This window comes from Pyrgilauda ruficollis, unplaced genomic scaffold, assembly GCF_017590135.1.
Source record: "Pyrgilauda ruficollis isolate IOZ18807 unplaced genomic scaffold, ASM1759013v1 scaffold22, whole genome shotgun sequence".
NCBI lineage: Eukaryota > Metazoa > Chordata > Aves > Passeriformes > Passeridae > Pyrgilauda > Pyrgilauda ruficollis.
In genome coordinates, this window is record NW_024521428.1 from 216915 (window position 1) to 238262 (window position 21348).

Genomic DNA, 21348 nt, shown 5'->3' on the forward strand with positions numbered 1-21348 from the left:
ATGAAGGAATCTCAGAGGATGTCAGTCCCTAGCAGCACAAGGATGGGATGGGCAGCACTTCTGTGACCCTGGAGCATACCCTTAGGGAAGCCAGCACTTGGACAGGTGTAAGTTCCTCTTGATATGCCAGTGTGAGAATGTTTGGGAACGTGAATACTGTCTGAGCTTAAGAACTCATGAAGGATTAGATCAAAATTAAAGTCTGAGATATGTAAATGTTGAAATATTTTGCTTCACAGTAATTGGGGATGATTTTTCCCCTCATTAATAACTCACTTGAAGATAATAACTAGCTCTTCTTTCAGCTTCAGAGATGAGATGAGCACAGAATGCAGCTACTTCATTGATGACTGAGTGATAACAGAGTCCCCTGTCTGCAAAGCAATAATCATGCCATAATCTAAATACCAATTACATGTACTGGCTATATTAATACAGATATATTTTTTTAAGCCACCCAATACACAGAACATTCTGGTTTAGTTTTCTTCCTCTGAAGCTCCTGATACTTAATTTTCTGCCTATCCAGGTTCATTAAACAAATGAGGAAACCTTACTGCAGCTGATAGAAAAGCTGTCTCCGGTCACCGAAATGAGGTAATTTCTCATGCAACACCAGTTACATCAATAGATAAGACAGCCAGAGGGAGAAGAAGAGGTTTCATTTAAAAATGGAGAAAAAAGAAACAAAACTGCTTAAATGCTGCCCTGAGCCCTACGAGGGCCCAAAAGCCCTCACAAATCAGGAACTCATCTATCAGTCAGTACCCTCAAAACACCACTTTTATTGCTTGTTTAACTTGGTCAGTGCCTGCTTGAGTAAATGTAAGTTAGTGGCTGGAGAACAGTGCATTTTTATTCTGATTCCAACGTGGTTTCTGATGATTGATGCTTGCATTGAAACAGCAGATCATATTTTGGATTATGTCTCTGAGAAAGAAAGCTATCTAAGTTTTTTAAATCTGTAAAATTATTTGACTTGAGATTTTGACAGTCATTCAAAAAGCCCTGACAAAATCCCCAAACCAATAGCATCTCAAAGGGAAGCTTCAGGTCTGAAATATCTTTGGATATGTATTTATCATGTGCAATTTGCCCCTATTTCTCATGAAGCATTGCTGACATACTGAACAAGACAACAGCAATTACTTACTACACAATTTCTTCTGATTTTAGGGAAAGACTGGTCTGATATTATATATTGTACGGAAATACTTGCCAAAGATTTAGTTTTTAATGGAGACGACTGCTCCTGGCCACAAGGCTGTACATTAATCTCACTATACATGTTACAATGCCAAGAAACAAAAAGGATTTTAGGATCACAGTATCTTAAGCTTTTCAATTCCAGTGACAGTAACATGCAGATGTGCACAAAATATTATATTTATTTATTATTAATTTGAAGATAGATACTATTAAAACCAGGGGAAAATAAGTTAAATGTCTTGCTAGACCTGACTAGGAATTTTAAATGTTTTGAAAACAAAACTGAGAATAAGAAATTAGTGTTCAGGTCCCAATACAGCAAAGCACATAGGCACTTTATCATGTGCTTCTGTTGAGCTGAGGCAGATGCAAGGCTCTAGAGACTATAAAAAGAGATAAAGAGGGAATCTAAAAATATATTTCAATATTCAATTTAGATGGAATATTAGATCTTTCAAACACTGGAGTAAAGTTAAAGGCTAGCTCAAAGGAAAGAAAAAAACAAAACCAACTGAAGAGGAAGCAGAGAGTCTCAGCTATCGCTAAGCTTCCTGGAAGCTGCTGAATTCAGAAGAGGTAGAAGGTAAGAGACTCTGACAGGGTTAAGGGTGAATAAGGGACAGATGACCTGCTCCACTGACACTGTAGCAGTTTTAGGGCTACTTTTTCGTGGGAACAGCTGAAACACAGCACAGGGAGTTTACAACTACTGCTGTGATGAGGTAACTCAAAATTATGGACAGATAAACTGAAATGCAAAGAAAAGAAGTGAAACTGAAATGCATCACCAAAGAAGTGATGAGACCATGGTTCTCAAGAAGAATGTGTGACATTTCCACTTACTTCCAAGCAGTCACCTTCTCCACAACTAAGGTCAGATGGATGTGTTTTAGTCCTAATTTTAGTCCACCTCTTCCTCTGAAGTGTGAGCAACCTCTTTGGTGCACAAAATAAAGAAGCAGGTCTGATATCCTTGTACATTTGACATTCAGCTTCTTTCTTTGCTCAGCAATCTACTGGATTTCAACTATCCTACAAGTAAGGGAAATTGAGCTCAAAGCACAGAAATCTCCCCTAAGTGCTCCAGTCTCCTGCCCACCACACTGTCTACATAGAGAGGCATTAAGTATATACTCTCTTTGAAAGCAGAAGACTGACAGGAAATACTGACCTACAAAATCCCTTCCTGTGGAGAAGGTACTTGGGAAATGGATTGATTTTTTCCCACAGTACAGGAATTAGGGGGAACCTAAATGAGATTATCAGGCAAATGGTTGAAACAAAAAAATAGGAAGCACTTTTTCAAACAACACATAATTAAATGGAGACTTCATGAACATAGTATTGTGGAAGCCAAAAGTATGAAGAGGTTCAAAGGGGATTAGACAAATTAATGGAGAACAGACCTAGCAAGGGCTATTAAAAAGTGGTATGAATCCAAACTCTGCTTCAGTAAATCCCAACAGGTAAATGAAACAGTACTTGGAGCACACACAGGGTAACTCCACCTTGCTATAAAGAGATCATAAAAACAGTAACATTCTCAGAATTATTGCTATGCTAAAAAATTTAGGTATTTTGGCAAAAGTTTAGGAAACAGGACAAAACTAGGAATGAGCCCTCCCCTGTGCCCTCTCAGCTTTGGGAAATCAGCTGTTTAGGGACTTCCTCAGCTGTAGGGGTCTGAGAGAGGGCAAAAGGCAGCCATCAGGATGCAGTGTCAGCCAAGGAAGAGACACAGAGGATTGGGAACTGCAGCCCCAGAGCACTTTCACAGCCCTGCAACTGCTATGTGGATTCCTCAGCTCCATCTCTGCGGTGCAAACCTCAGATCCAGGGCTGCTGCACTCACACTGCACCAAGGAGCCACAAAAGTACTGGTGACAGGGCTGACAAGGCCCTATTCCTTCTTGGATACCAGTTTGCTTCCTAACCTGACATTGCACCACCTTTTCACATGCCAAGGGCTTCCTTGCGGCTACCATGGGGGTCTCCTACGCTATGATACACTGTGTCTTGAGGACCAAACCTAATCTGAAGCCTAGAAATGTTACACCTTTGTTTTAATACAAATCAAGGTGCCTAAATGATTTAGGCAACTGTGGTAGATGAACTACTTTCTAGAGAATTGCAGCAAAACAGCAGGACAGACCATGAGCATTCTTGTGAAACTTTAGGCTGATTTATTCAAACTAGAGGATAATCCATCACAGCTTGACTGACAGCACAGGATTCTGAAATGAGAAAAAGATGTACAATTAAATTAACTGCTAGATGAACTACTTAAAATTAATGTTTCTAAATAAGATGGTTTAGACTGACTGGTTAGCTTGCTGCTCCTTGTCTCTCATAAGGAAGTGAAAACGATTTACTGGCCCTGGGAAGCACTGGGAGCAACACTCAGATTTTGCAGTAAGCCAGAGCAACTTCACTCACTGAACACCTGAATGAAAGAGAATCAGTGACAGAAGTCACAATGTGCTTTGACATACTTTAGTCTTACACGTAGTTGGCTCTGGCTCTATTCATGAGGGATAGATTTTGTTTCAGAAGCAAACAGTTAAAATTGCTTGGCCTTCCTTTGTAATCTTGTTAAATGACAGGCAAGTGACACTTGTACTTTTATGGAAAGCAGAAACACGAGGGTAAATGGTTTGGATTAGTGGAAGCCATCTTGTGCTTTATCCCTGATGAATCTATTCCCACTTGGTTGATCTTGTTCGAGCAGCTGTGCCACCTCAGGCTGTAATTTCAGCACTTCCAACAAACCACATGGATTGGGCTGGCCTGCACTTAGAGGGAAGATTGCTTGTGGAAAGATCAGGTATCACAGGAGGTATATTCTCCTCTCAAAATCAATTCCCCACTGGAAGAAAAAGAAGGTCTGTCAGTGGACAGTGCAAAACTGCCAGAAATTGTGGTATACTCATTATGGTGAAATAATTCCTTCCAAGGATTAAACAGCTCCTAAACAATGCATTTAACTGGAGGCAGAGGAGTCAGCTGAGACTGACACACTTGCATGGACTGTGGCCTAGAGGGGATCAAAGCAGAAGCTCCTCTTTCCTATATTTCTGAAAATTATCTGGGCTTTGCACTGCTGCCCTGGACTGAGCAAGGGACAGAAATGAGAGGGTCCCTGATGGTCCTCAGATGGTCTGAAATTTTAGAAGCAGGTCCCTGACACCATCAAAGCCACAATCATGAAAATTTTTCTCTTCCTGAAGGCTGACCTCTAGTTTTGGCAGTTATCACAGCATCAAATCTGAGCATTCCCCAAACATTTCTGATTTATTTCATTCATTAAAAACATCAAGACTTGTACCTAATCCCTCCTATCATCATGACAGCACATCTCAAACAATGCAATACTACTAACACGCTCAAGCTGATGGCATCTGTTCTGGGTGTAAGAGAAGCTCAGCCCCTGAGCACACCGGGGTGTACAGGGAGTCACAGGTGCTATTTTTCCATGGGCATCACAGGCCCCACTGGGATGTCTCTTGCACAGGGACAGAACTGTTGTCTTGCACATTGATTTGTGATCAATTACTGAAGTGCATAAGCTTTACAGGCAAAGCAGCTGAGGTTTCTGTAGCCTCCCCTGTCAGCTGTGTTACAGGCATTTTCAGTCTTATTGTATGTCCAAGCAGCCCTGTGAATTACGCCCAGTACAAACTTAGATGGCGGAAGTAGTTTTATCTCATGAAGATCAATTGATCAAGTATACTCTTTAAAAATATGAAGAAAGAAACTCAGAATAATTTTAAAGTATTGCAAAGAAAGTGTCTGTCAGTGTCAGAGGAACGACCAGGTATGTAAATGACAATTTCATTGGTAAAGTCACCAAGGAACTGTCACTGTCTAAATGCCACAACACTTGGGTTTTAATTACTAGAGAACTTTGTCATGGCAAAAAGCTTGCTTTCTCAAGCATGTCATAAGAACATGTCATAAGAGCATCCTCTCTTCAGCAAAAACTAATATTTCATATTTTTTCCTAGTTTCATCTTTTTTTTCTGCTTAAAAAATATACCCTCCCCCATTTGCTTAAAATACTCTATACTAAATACAGATCTTTAGGAATATAAAATTCCTCTTGTTAAATTAAAGTGCAGAGCAAGAAGGATCAGCAATGAGAAACAGAGCTAACCAAAGGGAATAACTAGGGCATAAGCAGGGAAGGGGAGCCAATAGCGCTGTGACTTTTTTTTTTTTTTCACTTTTGTACTAACCCTGGTTTTACTTTGCTATCCTGTCTCTCCATTTACCTTCCCTTCATTTGTCTGTTTAGCCCTCTTCTTTTTCCCTGCCACATGACCTGCAGATACAACCATGAATGAAATGCAACTGAGTTACACTGATTTAACTAATTACCACTTGTCATGTGTGCTTCCCAAGCCAATGTTCTCCATTGCCTCATTCTATCCCAACTGTGAGACAAAACATGTTAGCTCAAACATCAGGCTTAGACTGATTTGGGTAACCCAAGATGTGTGAGGATATGCTTTATGCCAGAGCTGACAGTAGGGTAATATCAGTGATGCACCCAGTGAGAAGCAGCTCACACAGGCTGCACACAGACTCACATCTGTAACCTCAAGTGCTCTCTGAACACAAATTTGTTGCATGTCTGGATTCTATGCAATAAGGCAGTGACATCTGGTTGGTGTTTTCATTTGCAACTACTGCAGAAATAATTACCAATGACAGCACATACACAGCCAGCTAGTTGACTGATGCAGAAGAGGCCAGTGTGACCTAAAATAAATGGTGAATCCTGCTAACCAATGGAAAGAAATGGTCAATTTTAACATGTAAGTTAAAAATGCTTCTGTGAAAATGTTGGGCAAATATATCCCACATCTGAAAATGATGGAAACTATATAAAGATAAAATCACTACTGCACTGGAGCAGAAATGACAGCTTTGTCATTCCATCTCTGAGCCTGCCTACCACAGATGAAGATGAAACACCCTTTAAACAAGTCAGATAACGGTGCAAAACCGCAGGGATTGATTGACAGACTGGCAGGCTTTCTGATTTTCATTTTAGCAAAACAGAGAGGGCAAACATTAACTTATAATTGTCCCATCCTCAATTTGATCCTGGTTGATTGGAATGTCTCTGCCTATAAAGAAAACAGAATTAGTAGTCCATCAGTTAAGCAATCACAACTTCTATTCAAGGTCCTGTACTATGATTACTTTGCTGTATCTGACAATCTTCCCAGAGCAGAGTAGGCAATATGATGAATATCTTGCAGTCTTCTTCCTGCCAGAACAGCAATGTGTTTGTTTGAGGACTCCCTTCCACTCTCCTTCTTTTTAACTCAGCAGTATTCATGCTGCTTCAGAATTCCAACTACAGATAACCAGATGCTACCAGTTGCTTTGCAATGTTTTCCAGTTAATGATTTTCTGTCAAACCATGAGGACATTTCAAGTAGGTACCATCAGGGCTTGTCTCAGTCCCGGTGCTAGTCAATCTTTCCATTAGTTACTTGCTATGTGAGCTACTGAGTGTATTCTAAAACCAGCAGTGGACACTGAGCTGATTGAGTCCCCAAGTGTCCTGGTTTTACCTGGGACAGAGTTAATTTTCTTCATAGTGGCTTGTATGGTGCTGTATTTTGGATTTATGACCACACAATGGTAATAACACACCCTGTTTTAGTTAGCAAGCAGCCCTTGCACATTGTTAAGGCCTTTTCTGCCTCCCACCCACCCCACCAACAAGGGGGCTAGGGGTGCAGTCAGGGACAGCCAGGACAGCTGACCCTAAGTGACCAAAGGGATACCCCAGACCATATGGTGTCATGTTCAGCAATTGAAAGTCTGAGGAAGAGGTAGAAAGTGGGGCACATTTAGGGTGATGGTGTTTGTCATCCCAAGTCAACATTACTGTAACAAGAGCTGAAGATCTGCCTGTCAGTGGGAAATGGTGAGTGAATTCCTTGTTTTGCTTTGCTCGTGTGCGCAGTTTTTGCTTTACCTATTGAAGTGTCTTTATCTCATTCCATGAGTTTTCTCACTTTTACTGATTCTTTCCCTCTTTCCACTGTGGCAAGGAGTTGAGTGAGTGGCTGTGTAAGTCTAAGCTGCCTGCCAGGGTTAATCCACAACAGCAAGATTAACAGGGTAAAAATTCAAAACAATTTTCCTAAAATGGAGAAATTATCCCAAATCCCCATATTGAAATCTGCAAAGACAAGCATGATATGCAACTGCTAGGAATAAGAAATCAAATGCACACTGCAATATGAGGAGTGACTGGCCAGCCAGCAGCTCTGCAAAGTTACACTGGATCACAAACTGGGAGTTAGTCAAGATGCTGTTGTGAAAAAGACAAGCTTTATCTGTAAACAACTTATATATAAGTAATGGGAAGTGCTTATTCCACCCTAATTCGCACTAACAAGATCTCAGCACAACTCCACTCTGGGACGCTACTCCACTACACTACTTTAAGACTGCAGCAAGTTGAAGACTGCCCAGAGAAGAGATGAAAAGTGTAATCAGAGGTCTAGAAAACATTACTGTGAAGAAAGGCAAGGAACCGGGCTCAGTGAGGTTGCAAGAAGAGAATTCTCAAGGACTAAACACATTATTAGTTCTCTAACGTGTGAAAGGTTGTCAAAAGAAAGCTGATCAGAAGTTCCATCTGGAGCAAGACATGAAGAAGCAAGACTGAGTTATAACCATGAAATATTTGTTAATAGGGAATGGGGATAATAGGGAATTTTCTGACCTGAGGAATATGAAAGGACAGGAATGATGGTTCAGGAAGTTGCAGAACTGTCTTAACAGAAAAATTTCAAGAAAAGTTAGACATCTGTGGTGGGAAGTTGGCATCCACCTGATTTCCTCACGGCTGATGAATGGAAATCCATTGCAGGCCTCAGGGTCACCATCCTTACTACCTCTCCTGTGCCACTGTCTCTGCTGGCCAGTTGTATCTCTTTAAATCTGCCAACCAGGAGTATCTGGCTTGGATACAAAACCTGTCCAGAAAAAATTTAAAACTTGGAAGATCAGTTCCCTCTTTTATGTCCTGGTCAAAGTCTAGCTTATGCATTTCCCTTGCCACAGCAGCGACCATTGTGTTGAGAGGATCTGTCCGCCTGACCTCCTCCCTTTTCTGTCTCAAAACTAAAGATATGAAAAATAACATGACATTGTACAGGAGGGAATAGAGACCTCTGAGGTCATAAAAAAAGCCACCTAGTTCCATCAAAAAATATACCGGTTCCGGATTGATCATGAATTGGGACAAAAAACTACAGCACAGGAAATGTACTTTACTGCAAAATAAATTGGCCATGGACTTGCATTAAATTACTTCTCTACCTGAAGCATCTGGTGATGAAGCCCAATACCAATCTGCTTCCAGTCTGCTGAATACAGTGATCTGAGACTGAAGGTTAGTATTATAGCTTCAGTAGTATTAACTTACAGAAGCATGTCAGTGAGTATGAACCAAACAAAATATATGCAAAAAAAAAAGGCAAAGCAACAGGTTGAGTTCTGCCTTTATAATAAATTGCTTTTTAGAAGGTTGACTGCTTGACACACTAAATTAATCGATTACAGGCAGCCTGCAGATGTAGTGTCAGAAAAGTGACTTTTGCATGGTGTGCTTTTTGAATTCCTGAGACTGATCTTTTCTCCAGAGGGCAAAATAGTAATTTTTTTCTTTTTCAGTCCTTCAGAGACAGTCACTGACTCCATGTCTTCACTTGGTCTGAAGAGAATTACTAGATGCTTGAGACATTAGAGTCAGTCTGGGTTGTCATTTTTTTAACTGAAAGTGGCTTTACCATTTGGTAAAAGAAAGGCCGAGGGTTTGTACATTTTAATGCTACTTCTGCAATATGAATAATAAACAAAACTGTACAAAGTAAGATAAATATCCCTTTGCTATAACTTGGTTATGCCCTCAAGTTCCATAACAAAAATAGAAACATGCCACAGATATTTGTTGACTGTTTCAACATGCTATTCCTGCAGTATTGATGTTTTGTCAGAAACGGCAATTTCTTTCAGTTTACGTAATTCTTCTAGTAGAGATTGCTGGAAGATTTCTGCATTGATTGTAGATATTTTAACCCACCTAGGAAACAGAAACATGGGCACTGAAAAGTTGATTAGAGACAATTTTCACAGGAAATTCAGGCTTTGTCTCCATAAAAAAAACTGCATTGGCACTTAAATGTCTTGTAGCTTACTGAGTAATCTCTGTTGCCTCTTGGTGGTTTAAGACTTATTGGCTTGTGAATTCACAGTTGGAAAACCACTGAAGAAAACAAATGAGTCCTGAATGTGTGGGATGCCAAGATACCATCAACTCTGACACACTGCAAGTTGTTTCATTGTTTTCATGTCTTCCAGCTTCCTACTCTGTTTTTCTGTTGGAATGGTTTCATCCTGCATGTCTTCCTTCCTGAGAGTGGTGGGGTAGTGTCAGCTCATGCCAGCTCTGTGTGTTACTGCTTCAAGCAGAAAGGAGAACTATGGGGACAGGAAGATCATTCATACTCTGGGCTTTTGAACCCATGCATGGAGGCTGGGACCTTTATGCCATGATGGAATGAGAGACCAAAGCATGTTCTTCAGGAACAGGGCAGGGAGAGGGCAGAAGCCACGAGGGGATGCTCAGCTGCAGAGCTGTGTGGTCTGGGATAGGGATTGGCCCCTGTGATCCCGCAACAGGCGGAATGTGTCAGTGTCTCCCACTGATAGCACAAGAGTGCTTACATTTCACCCAACTAATCCAAGGACATACTTGCCATCCCCACCCACAGCCTGGCCCCATCCAGCCATCTGGTCCTGCATGATTTCTTCTGCAGGCAGGGGAATGCCATGGGAACGCCAGTGCTGGGATGCTCACACGCAGACACACACTCGCACACACATACGCCTCCAGCCTTCTGCTTCCAGTGCTCCCTTGCATGCTCTTTCTTTTGTCAGTTCTACTTTCTTCCTCAGGATTTAGCAAAAGCTCGTGGGTCCTCTGTGCTATAAAATTAGGTCTCTACAGGTGCCAGGAGAATTCTGTGCCTTGGCATCCAAACAGCTTCATCTCCAGTTAGTAGATAAACTGAATTTCCTCTTGAAGTTAAAGCACTCTCCATCTTCTCTTCCCCAGGATCCACTTCCCCTTAAGGCCATAGAATGCAGCACAGAACCACTCAAAAGAGTGTTAGAAAAAGAAATCCACTGCAGACACTTGAGAAATCCTGTGACAGCACTGTGAGGCAGATAAGCAGAGGCAGGAGGAAAGGAGAGAAAAAAGGAATAGCTTTCGGAGACTGCTTGGCAGCAAAGTCAGCGCTTGAAATATCTGTGGGGAGTTTGAAAGCATTTCCTAACATCAAAAATGTGAGGAAGAAAAAGAAATTTTGATCAATGACTTATTGCCCTTGATCTAAGCAAAAGAATCCTAGCCAGTCAGAAATAACAGAAATCTGTTTTATTGTAAAGCTTAAGTTTTCTATGTTTTGACAGCTGGGGCTCATGCTTTTGGCTGGGTAATTTGCCAGCTTTAAAATATTCATCACTGAGTTGCCAGGTTTTTGTCCTTTCAAACTGAGCTCTAACGATGAAGGAGAAGGTGCTGGAGAGATTTTAAGCATGAATTTTCTGCCCTAAAACATAACTTTGTGGCCTGAGTTCACATGACCAGAAAAAGAGGTTTCTGCTCCCTGGCCAAGTTTCTGGTGAATCACTTGCTGGTCACTGAGCCAAGATTCACTTTCTGGAGCATGGGGAGCAGTGGCTCATTTGTGATGAAGACAGCCCCCTTACCTTTGTTGAGAGGAAATGGATTAACAGTACGTATTCTGTGCACAAATCTTGAAAGAACTGAACTAAAATTCCAAACTAAAGCATCCTTACCAAGAAACAAACTGGAACACGTTACACTGAAAAGTCATAGCTGATTCTGAAAATGATCAGTGAAATGCTGGTGTTGGTGGCTCCTGGATCAACTCAGATGTCTTACAGAGTACTCAGCAAAATTAGTGTCAAAGAATTTATTCTTTTTGATGCAAACCTTTAGATTATTATTCCAATGTTGCTCCCTCTTACTGCATCCTACACTTACTCTAAAAATTCAATTCAGGCTTCTGGTCTTGTGCAATTTTTTTATTGCTATGTCTTGCACTGTGTTCATTTCATCACTCAGTTGTTATCATTCCATTTCACACCTGTGCAACTTAGTGGGCTTTCTTAGTTGAACATAAAGGAAATATTTTTCCCAAATTGAAAAATGTTAAATAATTTCATATCTGCTAAGAAGACTAAATTCCTCTTCCAGAAACTCGGGGTCTGCCTTATAGACTTGATATCTGAAAAACCTGCTTGCATCAACTCCGTCCTTAGCTTCCTCTACTCGTCACAGGTGACCACTATTTTTGTCACATCATTTTATATCTACAAAGTCCTTGCAAATGCTCAACACTTCACTTTTGAGACTGATCTTTCATTTTCTGGATAAGGAATTAAAATGTCTTTGGGGATATGAAGTGATAACAAATCCCTTTCAGTCAGGGACAAGTTAATACGAGAAGAAGCTGCAATGCAGAGACTAAGAGTAAGTAAAAACTGAAAGTGCAAAACTGTGTAGGATCTGGTTCTTCAGGCAGTTTCAGGTTGACCATCTGACAGCTTAATTGGACAGCTAATGTGAACTAAGGTCAAAGAGCATCTCAAGAGTTTACGAAGCCAAATTTCTAAAAGTCCTTTGATCTAGTCTCCAATACTTCATAAAGCCAGGGTGGGCAACTAAGTGCGCAGGCAGAAGGCCTGCACTGAGGGATGCTGCCAGGTAGGAGTGGACACTGGGCTGCAGTTTAGGAGAAGGATGAGAAAGGCACTGACAGGAAGGGGGAGTGGTGGAGAGGGAAGTCTCTCTGGTCATTTCTATTCTGGCATAAAAGACAAGGTCAGGATTTAGCAATAAACCTATGTCTGCATCCATTAGCCTTTGTGAGTTTGGCTTATATCAGCTTCCTGCTCTACTCTGCACTGTGCAGCCTCACCTGAATTTCTGTGTGCAAGTTTGGGCCCACAATATAAGAAACATATAAAGCTATTAGAGGACATACCATGAAGATGGTAAAGAGCTTTGAGGGGAAGTCACATGAGGAGCTTCTGAGGTAACTTATCTCATCCTGGAGAATGAGAGGAGACCTCACAGCAGTTTACAGCTTCCTCATGAAGAGCAGTGCAGGGGCAGGCACTGATCTCTTCTCTCTTGTGCCCAGTGAGAGGACCTGAGGCAATGGCCTGAAGTTGTGCCAGGAGAGGTCTAGGCTGGAAATCAGGAAAAGTTTCTTCACCCAGAGAGTGGCTGGGCACTTCAACAGGCTCCCCAGGGAAGTGGTCACAGAACCAGCACGACAGATTCAAGAAGCATTTGGACAGTGCTCCTGAGTAAGTGGTGTGCATCTTGGGGTTGTCCTGTGCAGGGCCAGGAGTTGAACTTGATGATCCTTGTGCATCCCTTCCAACTCAAGACATTTTATGATTCTATAAACACTCTCCCAGAACAACACAGGAGCATGATTTCTGTCACACCACTTACCAGGACTGTTCCTGATGAGCAGTCTGGATGTAGCCATCCTATTTTGGGCAGAAAAAAAGCTTAGAAGAATGGATACAAGTCATACAGGGACATCTGCAGGGCCAGAAAATAGGCTTTGGATTGTTCTGTTTTGCAATGTAGTTCTCACACCAGCATCATGCCAAACATACTGTATCACTTGAGGAATGCATTTATTCTGAGCAGGACCGATACTTGAGAAAGTGAGTGACACTGGTGAAAACAGACAGATGTTTACTGATTTAGTCTTCACATGCAAAACTGCTGGTGTGTGTTCAAAGTAATTTTCTGAAGATGTATCTCTTCTTATCTTACATCAGGAAACAGCAGCCTAGTGTATTTTCCCATTTGTTGTGACTTGTTAATCTAGATCCACTATATATTCCAGGGACACAGTTCCTAAATTTAAAGCTGCAAACAGACTTGTTCTCTCAGCATACTTGTAAGAAATGTTTCATTTTACATTGCCAATTTTCAAATATTTCAATATACTCTGGCTAGGTAAAACAGTAAGGAATTGCTGTAACACAGTGATGAATTAATGACTTGCCTGATAGCGCAAGCTCTTATTTTCCTCCCTGTCAGCTCTTGGGCCAGACATTTTGGAAGAGTTTAATCAAAATCCCCATCAAAAGCCAAATGACTGGATTTTAAAGAAAGTTTAATTACAGTGGTCAAACCACCCAGCATGATTTGCTTGATTTGATTAACATAATGAGGAGCTCATTTAACGAGAAATGCATTAATTCATTCAAACAAGTGGTTTTATCAGTGGTATTAAGCATCAACCCAGATTATGTACAGCAGAAACTATTAGAGCAAAAATTGAACAAGGTCAAAGCAGTAGTCATACCATAATTACAAGCTCTTAGCTGTAATCTACCAGTTGAACTGGGTAGTAGTCCTGCCCAAAAAAAGCAGGATCCTTATTTTACAAAGCCCCCAAACCACACAGTTTTGCTCCAGTTCCACAGCTGAGATCTCCATCTCTTTCTTTCAGATGTTCAGAAGATTTGGGAAGCAGGACTCAATTTTTTGACTTTCAGATCTGCACTACACATGCAGATATTAGTAACAAATGACAAAGAGCTCAAAGGAACCCTGATACCATTCCACAACCTTAAAGGAAATGGATGTTGTCCTTTTGCTCTTTGTTTTATCTCTCTCCTGACCCTATGATGTCTTAGGAATGCTCCCATCCCTAACCTGTCATAGAGTGACTCTGGGGAAAAATTAACATTTTACTTCTGGGGAAAGGAACCTCCTTTTTGGAAAAGGAAAAAAAAAAAAAAAGCCTCAAGTGGGAAGTATTTGAGAAAAAGAAGAAAGAGTCTCCTTTACACGTTCCTCTTTTCCACTGCCTTCTTTAAATACATTTCACACCCTATATTTCAACTTTTTTGTTTCAGTATGCCTTCCTCTGGGCTTTGCACAGCATCCTTCACCTGGACCCCCACTGGCACCCCTTCTCTGGTGCTCTCTGCTCTATCTCCCAGCAGCTGCCAATGCTATTCTCTCTCCTATGCTGCCCTGACCACCGTTACCTCCTTGACTTCTGCTGTGCTCCCTCACCTTTACTCAGGCCATTTGGCATTCCCGCAGTGTCTGTGCTGCCCCTGCGGGAGCCACCTTTCCTGCTGCTTCCTACTGTGCCCGTACAGCACTGAAACTTCTTTGATTTTCAAGTGCTCTACTTCTCAGCCTGCTTGGCTGCCAGACTACTTTCCAAGTACTGCAGAACAGTGGACTTCAGCACTGTCTATGGCACAGTTTTTCATCAGCTACTATCAGCAGCTGGTAAAGGAGACCATGCTCAAAACTGTTCCCTAAGGAGACAGGAGGCTGGTCAGGGAGATGAGATGTGGAGCCCAAGCCCAGTTGCAGATGGGATATTTCAGGATTAGATGATACCAACAAGTGAAGACTGGCATGGAGGCAGAATTTTACCTCCTGATTAAGTCAGCAGGAATGACAGTGAGACACTATTATTAGGGTACCTAAATGAATGTAAGTACCAAGGTTCACCTGCAGCTTTGGAAATTTGGATCAAGATCTTCAAGAAATAAGCTGAAGCAGAGAACTAGGGATGTCAAAAAATAGACATAAGGATTTATTTGCTATATTAATAGAAAATGAACAAGAAAATCATTCATGCTGATCTGAAAACCATAATCCTTAGGATTATTTCTGCCAGTTACCTTTAAACCACAAGGAAATGAGTAGAAGTTGGAATTCGAGTCCCTCGATTTTAGAGAAATCATGGGATTTGCCATGACTGCTGCACACCAACAGGAACCTGTGATATTGGCATATAAACATTTGCACAGAGGAAAGCATTAATAGTGATGACTGCACCATACACCGAGCAAGGCTACTTCCGAGCTGAAGTCAATTCCATCTTGGAACAAGCAACACAAACAGCATACATGGACTCACCGCAGAAGTTGCCCCTTGGTGTCACATTTAGTATCCCTGAGTGGAATTGGCATGGGAAATCATAAAACATAAATTTTTACAAGATCTTATCTTAAAACACTTTCCCCCACTATCTCCCAACCCAGCCTTCAAGCAGACAGTCAACATTACTAAAGTTATAATCTGAAGAAAATTCCCCAAGGACCAATATATCTCACTATACTAGAGTGATAAATGCAAAAAATGCAATTTATCTCCACAGCCCTCAACATAATCAGGAAAAACAATGGATCCTCGTCATGTCCATCTCTGAATGCAAACTACTTCCTGTGAACTATGTGTCCTCTGTACTACAGTGAACTCACACCAACAATTCCTGCATGAAAGAAAACCATGGTTAATAACAACAAAATGTCTCCTAAACCAGTTATTCTCTGATTATTCAGCTTTTTCCTCAATGATATCCTACAAAAGACACTGGAAAGACTAAACCAGGATTAAAGTTAACAACTTCATGGGACACCAAAAATTGTTGATTCTAACAACAACACTAATTTTATGACACATTACAATTTACATCACATATGACTTGCTAATCTCAGTTTCTCAGGAGATAATTACCTGTGCATTTCTTCCATCCTGTGTTCAATAGAGCTGAAGACCTTATTACCTCTCCTCTTACTAACTTCCCCTCTGCTCCTTTCATCTCAAAATACCTGACTGATTAATATAATGAAACTGAACTCAAAAAAATTGCTTCTGATCTTTGCTTATCTGGCAGCTTGCTAGCTACGCCCCTCCTGTTTTTCCTCCTTGATATTTTCTGATTTTTTTCCTATTATGGGTACTGATAACAGATACTGCCTTTCTCCACTGATATTCCCTCTGAGTGTTATGACACTTTCCTATTTACTAAAAAACCTGTCCAAACAGCCTTCACTCTGAAAATATCAAGGCCTGTTACAGATATGGTTCCAGTTCTGACTCACAGATGCCTTTCTGAATAGTTACATGCCTTTCCTTCTGGCATTATCCAAGCTCTCAATTTCTTCAAAGAAATATTTGGGCTTAGCAAAGAGTAAGACAACTTATCTGGCCAAACATCAGTCACCATTTCTAAAAGGAAAGGAAACATTGCTAATTCAGTTCTTTCTAAAATGAAAGTGAACATGGACAAGATTCAGGAATATGTTGTTCAGCTGGGGCAGTTATGTATTGCCCAACTGAGTCAGAAATTACAATTTTTACTGTCACTTCTCTCTGATACTTCCCAGATAGTGAACTGGTTTTTGGCAACACCCATTGCAATGATGTTGTCTATTATTTCCTTCTCCCCTTCATGCATGGAGATCAAAACCCTCTTAACTTTACTTCTCTGCATCCCAATTCAGTAACTTTAGGCTGTAACAGCTTGGGAAAGATTAACCAGTATCTCAGGACTGTCCTCAACATAATTTTGCCTACAGACTTGCAGTGTGCAGTATCACATGAATTAAAATATATGGACCTATCACTTAATGCATTTTAGGAAGTAATAAATAAGCCAGAACACAATGGTCTGAGGCAATGTGCAGCTCTACCACCTCCTCCACATGCGGCTCCCTTCCTTGGACTTGCAGAAGTAGCAGGTGTTCTGCTTCCACCACATGCTGACCTTGATGCACACTTGAGAGCTGTTCTTCGTAAGCAAGTACCTAAATGTCACATCTAGGGCAGAATTTCTACCCTTCCTCTTTCACCAAAATGCATTCAGAGAAAATTCAAGACAGGATTAAGGAAAGCATTTTAAAACTTGTGTTCCTCATTTTGTGCAGCTAGGGGTTGTCTGTGGCCTGGAGGACACATGAGACCGGCCACCTCAGGATTACCATGTACAAAGAAACTGCTTACTCCATACATGTCTGTCACCATGGAAAAGCTCAAGGAACATATGGAAAGGATTTTTTTCAGGTTCAAAGGAAAAGCAGGCCCCCACATCTCTTCCTCCTACTCAGATACAAACCAGGATCTTGCTCTGCTAGCCAGTACAGAGATAATCTTCAGCATTGATGTACGGGAACTGCTGACACAATGTAAACATTTGGGAAAAGTAAAATATTTGCCAAGAACCTAAAAGGCTGGGTGCTTAAAGCAGCCCTCCTCGCTGGCTTTCCTTAGCAAGGTGTGCCAGGGAACACGTACCCAGCTGTCGGTCCCACTGCTGGCCCCTAAGATATTGACACTACAGTACACTGTACCTGCATCCCATCGAGCAGTATCCCATTGCCTTCTTCTCTTTTGGCGGTGCCACTGCAATGAGAGTTTCTTGAAGAAACTGAGATCTTTCTAGAAGAGCAAAACAGCTCCTATCACTCAGAAGCCAGTGTTTTGCTGTGCCTGAGGCACCTGCTGTGTGGCTGGAGCCACCATCAGCCTCTTTGACATAGGGAGGCAGAGGGATTCTGACACAGCCATCCGGCTCTGACGGCCGAGAGCCCGCTACAACATCTCTCTGCACCACTGCAAATTTACAGATCTCGGCGCTGACCAGTGGAAGAAACACACAAATTCAGCCCATCCAGCCTTGTTTCCCATCCGCGAGCAGGCAACACGAGAGCAATGTTGAGTACGGTGGTGGGGGGAAAGATGAAGTGTGGAAATAGTGTGAGACGAGGATGCCCAAGCCGCCTGGCGATGGAAGCCAGTTTTTGCAAGGTACCTCCCTGTGGGAGGGCGATGCGGCAGCAGCACGAGGCACGGCCGAGGCACGGCGGCCCTTTCTTATTTCACTTACCTTCTCGTTCTTCCTCTCCTCGGCTTTGCCGGCAGGCCCGGGCGCGGCGGGGCCGCCCAGGGGCCCGCTGCCCACGTCCCCGTTGAGGTGCGCGGCGCTGACGTTGGGCGGGGTGATGGCGGCGGCGGCGGAGGTGAGCGGGATGAGGGGCCGGGCCCCCGGGGCGGGCGGCTGGTGGCCGTGCTGCGGGGACACGGCGGGGTGAGGCCGAATGGCCGCGGCGGGCAGGCGGGAGGGCGAGCTGGGCGTCCGCAGAGGCGAGACCGTGGCCGTGGGTCGCTCCGGGGCCGGCACTGCCGGGTGCGCTGCGGGAGGAGCACAGAGCACGGTTAAATTGCCCTCGCACTGCCTCGACGGGCCCTTCAGTGGCCACGGCTCACTCGGGCAGGGCACGGTGTCAACACCACCGCGGTTCGATCCCCTGAGGGACCATTCGCTCGAAGGGCTGGCGTCGATGGTCCATGTGGGCTCCTTCCAGCTCAGAATGGTGTGTGATTCTGTGAAGGTGCCAAGGGCCCGATGGGTGTATAAGCTCTGAGTCTTTGCCCAGGATATATCACCCTGCAAGTTTTTTTGGCTAATTCCCCTCCTGGCTGCAAAGCCCTGTCCGAAGTCAGCAAAATTGGCTTGTTTCCCCCAGTGATGCTACTGGTGAATGGCATTCACTATCCCTGCCCATGCCTGGAAATAAATACCTAACCTGCTGCCTTTTAAAAATACATTATCTCGTTCCAGCTGAGCTGTTTTCTGCACCCCCAGGCCCTCCTCCTAAGGTGATCGGTTCTGGAGCAATGCAACACGGGACCTACGGGGTTAGCCGAGATGATCCACGCTGCAGACAGCAGTTACAAAAGGAGGTGTCTTGTTTCAACCTTAACAAAATGATCAACATCACATCACTGTGCTGCACAGGATAAATTAAGCAGAAATTCACCAGAGGATTTCTGAGCTCAGCCTCCTCTCTGCCAGCAAAATCCCTAAGGGACTATGCAGTGCCTTTTAGTCTGGCTGCTCCTGCTAAGCAAACCCTGCCTGCAAGCAGTGGGAACCAGGAATTAGAACTCGCCCGTTTAATGGTGACTGTGACATGCTGATGAGGTCAGCTCCCCAGGGATGCCAGAGCATATTGCATGCTTCAGGATGCAAAAAATGTGACAAAGCTCTGGGTCTGTTTCCACAATGATCTTGTTGTCTATGACTTCCAGCTTGGTTGATTGCTCAGGTGTTACCTAAATACAGCTCCACTTCAAGTATGTGCAGCCTAAAAGCCGTGTCCATACTCAGACATTCCGTCACATAAATGATTCAATAATAGGAAAGTGCCTATTTCATAAATGATTTCAAGGTTTCATAATCTTGTTTAGTTCTGTCTCAGTGCAAAATTTTAACCTCTGAACATTTTTCTGAGCACAGCATGCTCACTCACCCCACAATAGACTCTATTTTGGTCAGGTTATTCACCTGGGATGTGAAAACATAGAATGTGATCATTGCACTATTCTCTTATGTGGAAAACAGCTCTGGAAAGCCATCAATTCCCTTTACATGAGCCACTAGAGCTTCGTGGTTGGTCTGGTTGAACTACATTCCTGACAAAAAAACTTTGACTCCAGCAAATCAGTTGCATTTTACTGGAAAACTTCTGACTGACTTTGATCTGTCATTTTCTGACGAATTCATCTGAAGGACAAACTTTTATGCAGCTGGAGTTCACTCAATCTAGAACTAAACAACAATGCTAGAACAACTCAAACCACTAGTTTCTATCCCTGTGGTTATCAGTGGCACCCATTACAGGGATTAGATTGATAGAGTGCCATTAATCATACTCACTACACCAGCTGAGCACTCCTGCCAGGAGGGAATTTCATCTCCCAGCCTTCCACCCTATTGTCTCTTGTGATACTGAGCATGATGGGCCAGTCATCATCAGATTAGCACCTCCAAAGTTTATATGATTCTCCCTTACAGAAGCTCCTTGACTCTATAACATCTTTTTTTACTAATGGTTATAGCAAATCAGCTACCTATCTTTAGCCACTCTGTAACTTGATATCACTTTACCATGTAGCATGGAAGGCCCTAAAAGTTCTTATTTCAGATGCCTTCAAGACTATTTTTACTATTAGTTATCATCATCCCCTCCCAGGACTACCAAGAACATGTACTGAAAGTGCAGCTCACTTCCAGAAAGCCAGGCAAAGTAGCCACTAGTTATCTGGAAGTGATTCCCTCCTGATCTTCCCATTTGGAACCAGAGTGATAAGCAATTTTGCTATGAGAAATCTAATTTTTTGGGGTTGGTTAAGTTTGTAGGATCTAGGTTTTGAACTACTGTTTGTAGGGAGCAATGGCTTTCCTAAATTTAGAGAGAAAGCACACTAAAGGAATTTCTCTGCATGCACCTGGATGTGGAACACTGATTTGATAATAATATTAGGTACATCACCTCTTTCATGTATGACTTGGTGTTTCCAGACACAAAGGAAACATAAAACATGAGAAACTGTAAAAGAGACGGCCTGTGAAAAACCAACTCTGAGCAGAGTTCTCACATTTTATTCTGTAGTTTCATCTGCATACTGTTACAATGTATGCCTTTGCTCTGGGATCTCTGGATCTGGACTGTGCTGCATCAAACATGCTATTAATTAGCAATGCTCACTGAAGGCTATTTTTGTTCTACACCACTCGTATTTCGTTTTGGGTGTATTCCTACATTAGTGGCCTTGTAGAAAATTGATTTGTTACTCATGTATATTTCAAGCCAATGGAAACGTGATTTGAATACTGTGCCAGCTTGCCTCTCTTGGAAAGCTTTTCCAGAAGTCAGTGCATTGACCTGTCCTGCATGGGCTCTGGTCCACAGGATGCTGGTGAGGACAGCCATTATGGAGATAATTACTGATAATCATGAAAACTTCCTTTATTTATCCTGGCAAAGATTTATTTAATTAAAACAACAATCTCATGAACCTTCTGGAAAGGTTGGAAAACTCCCTGCTTGGGAGGTTTTGGAATAGCTCTGTGGTCTCTTGATCACCCTGCCTGCCAATGCTTTGGTACTTTAGAGATGTCAGAGTGACCTAGAGGAGCAGTCTTAAATCAGGGAAGCTGCTGTAGGTGTGGAAAGAAGGTGTGGCGAATGCCAGGCCTGTGGGGCAGAGCAATCTGTCACCTTGGTTTCAGGGGAGTCACCTGCCTGTTGACATGGGCACAGGAGGCACTAGGAGCACCTGAACACTTGTGAGCGCTGCACCCAAAAGGGGACATTTTTGCCTTTGCACTGTGGGAGCAGGAGACCTTTTGGAAGGGTGTGACTTGAGAGGAAAGCAGCGCTTTCTGA

The 21348-nt window shown here is 42.6% G+C and overlaps 1 protein-coding gene across 1 annotated transcript in view; it reads right to left on the reverse strand.

Moving 5' to 3' along the window:
* SH3RF3 (SH3 domain containing ring finger 3) overlaps positions 1-21348 on the reverse strand; it is a 92531-nt gene that overhangs the window by 17230 nt on the left and 53953 nt on the right. The window contains exon 8 of the mRNA XM_041468403.1: positions 18003-18307. Within this exon, the coding sequence (XP_041324337.1) occupies positions 18003-18307 (305 nt within the window). The remainder of the gene's footprint in view (positions 1-18002; positions 18308-21348) is intronic.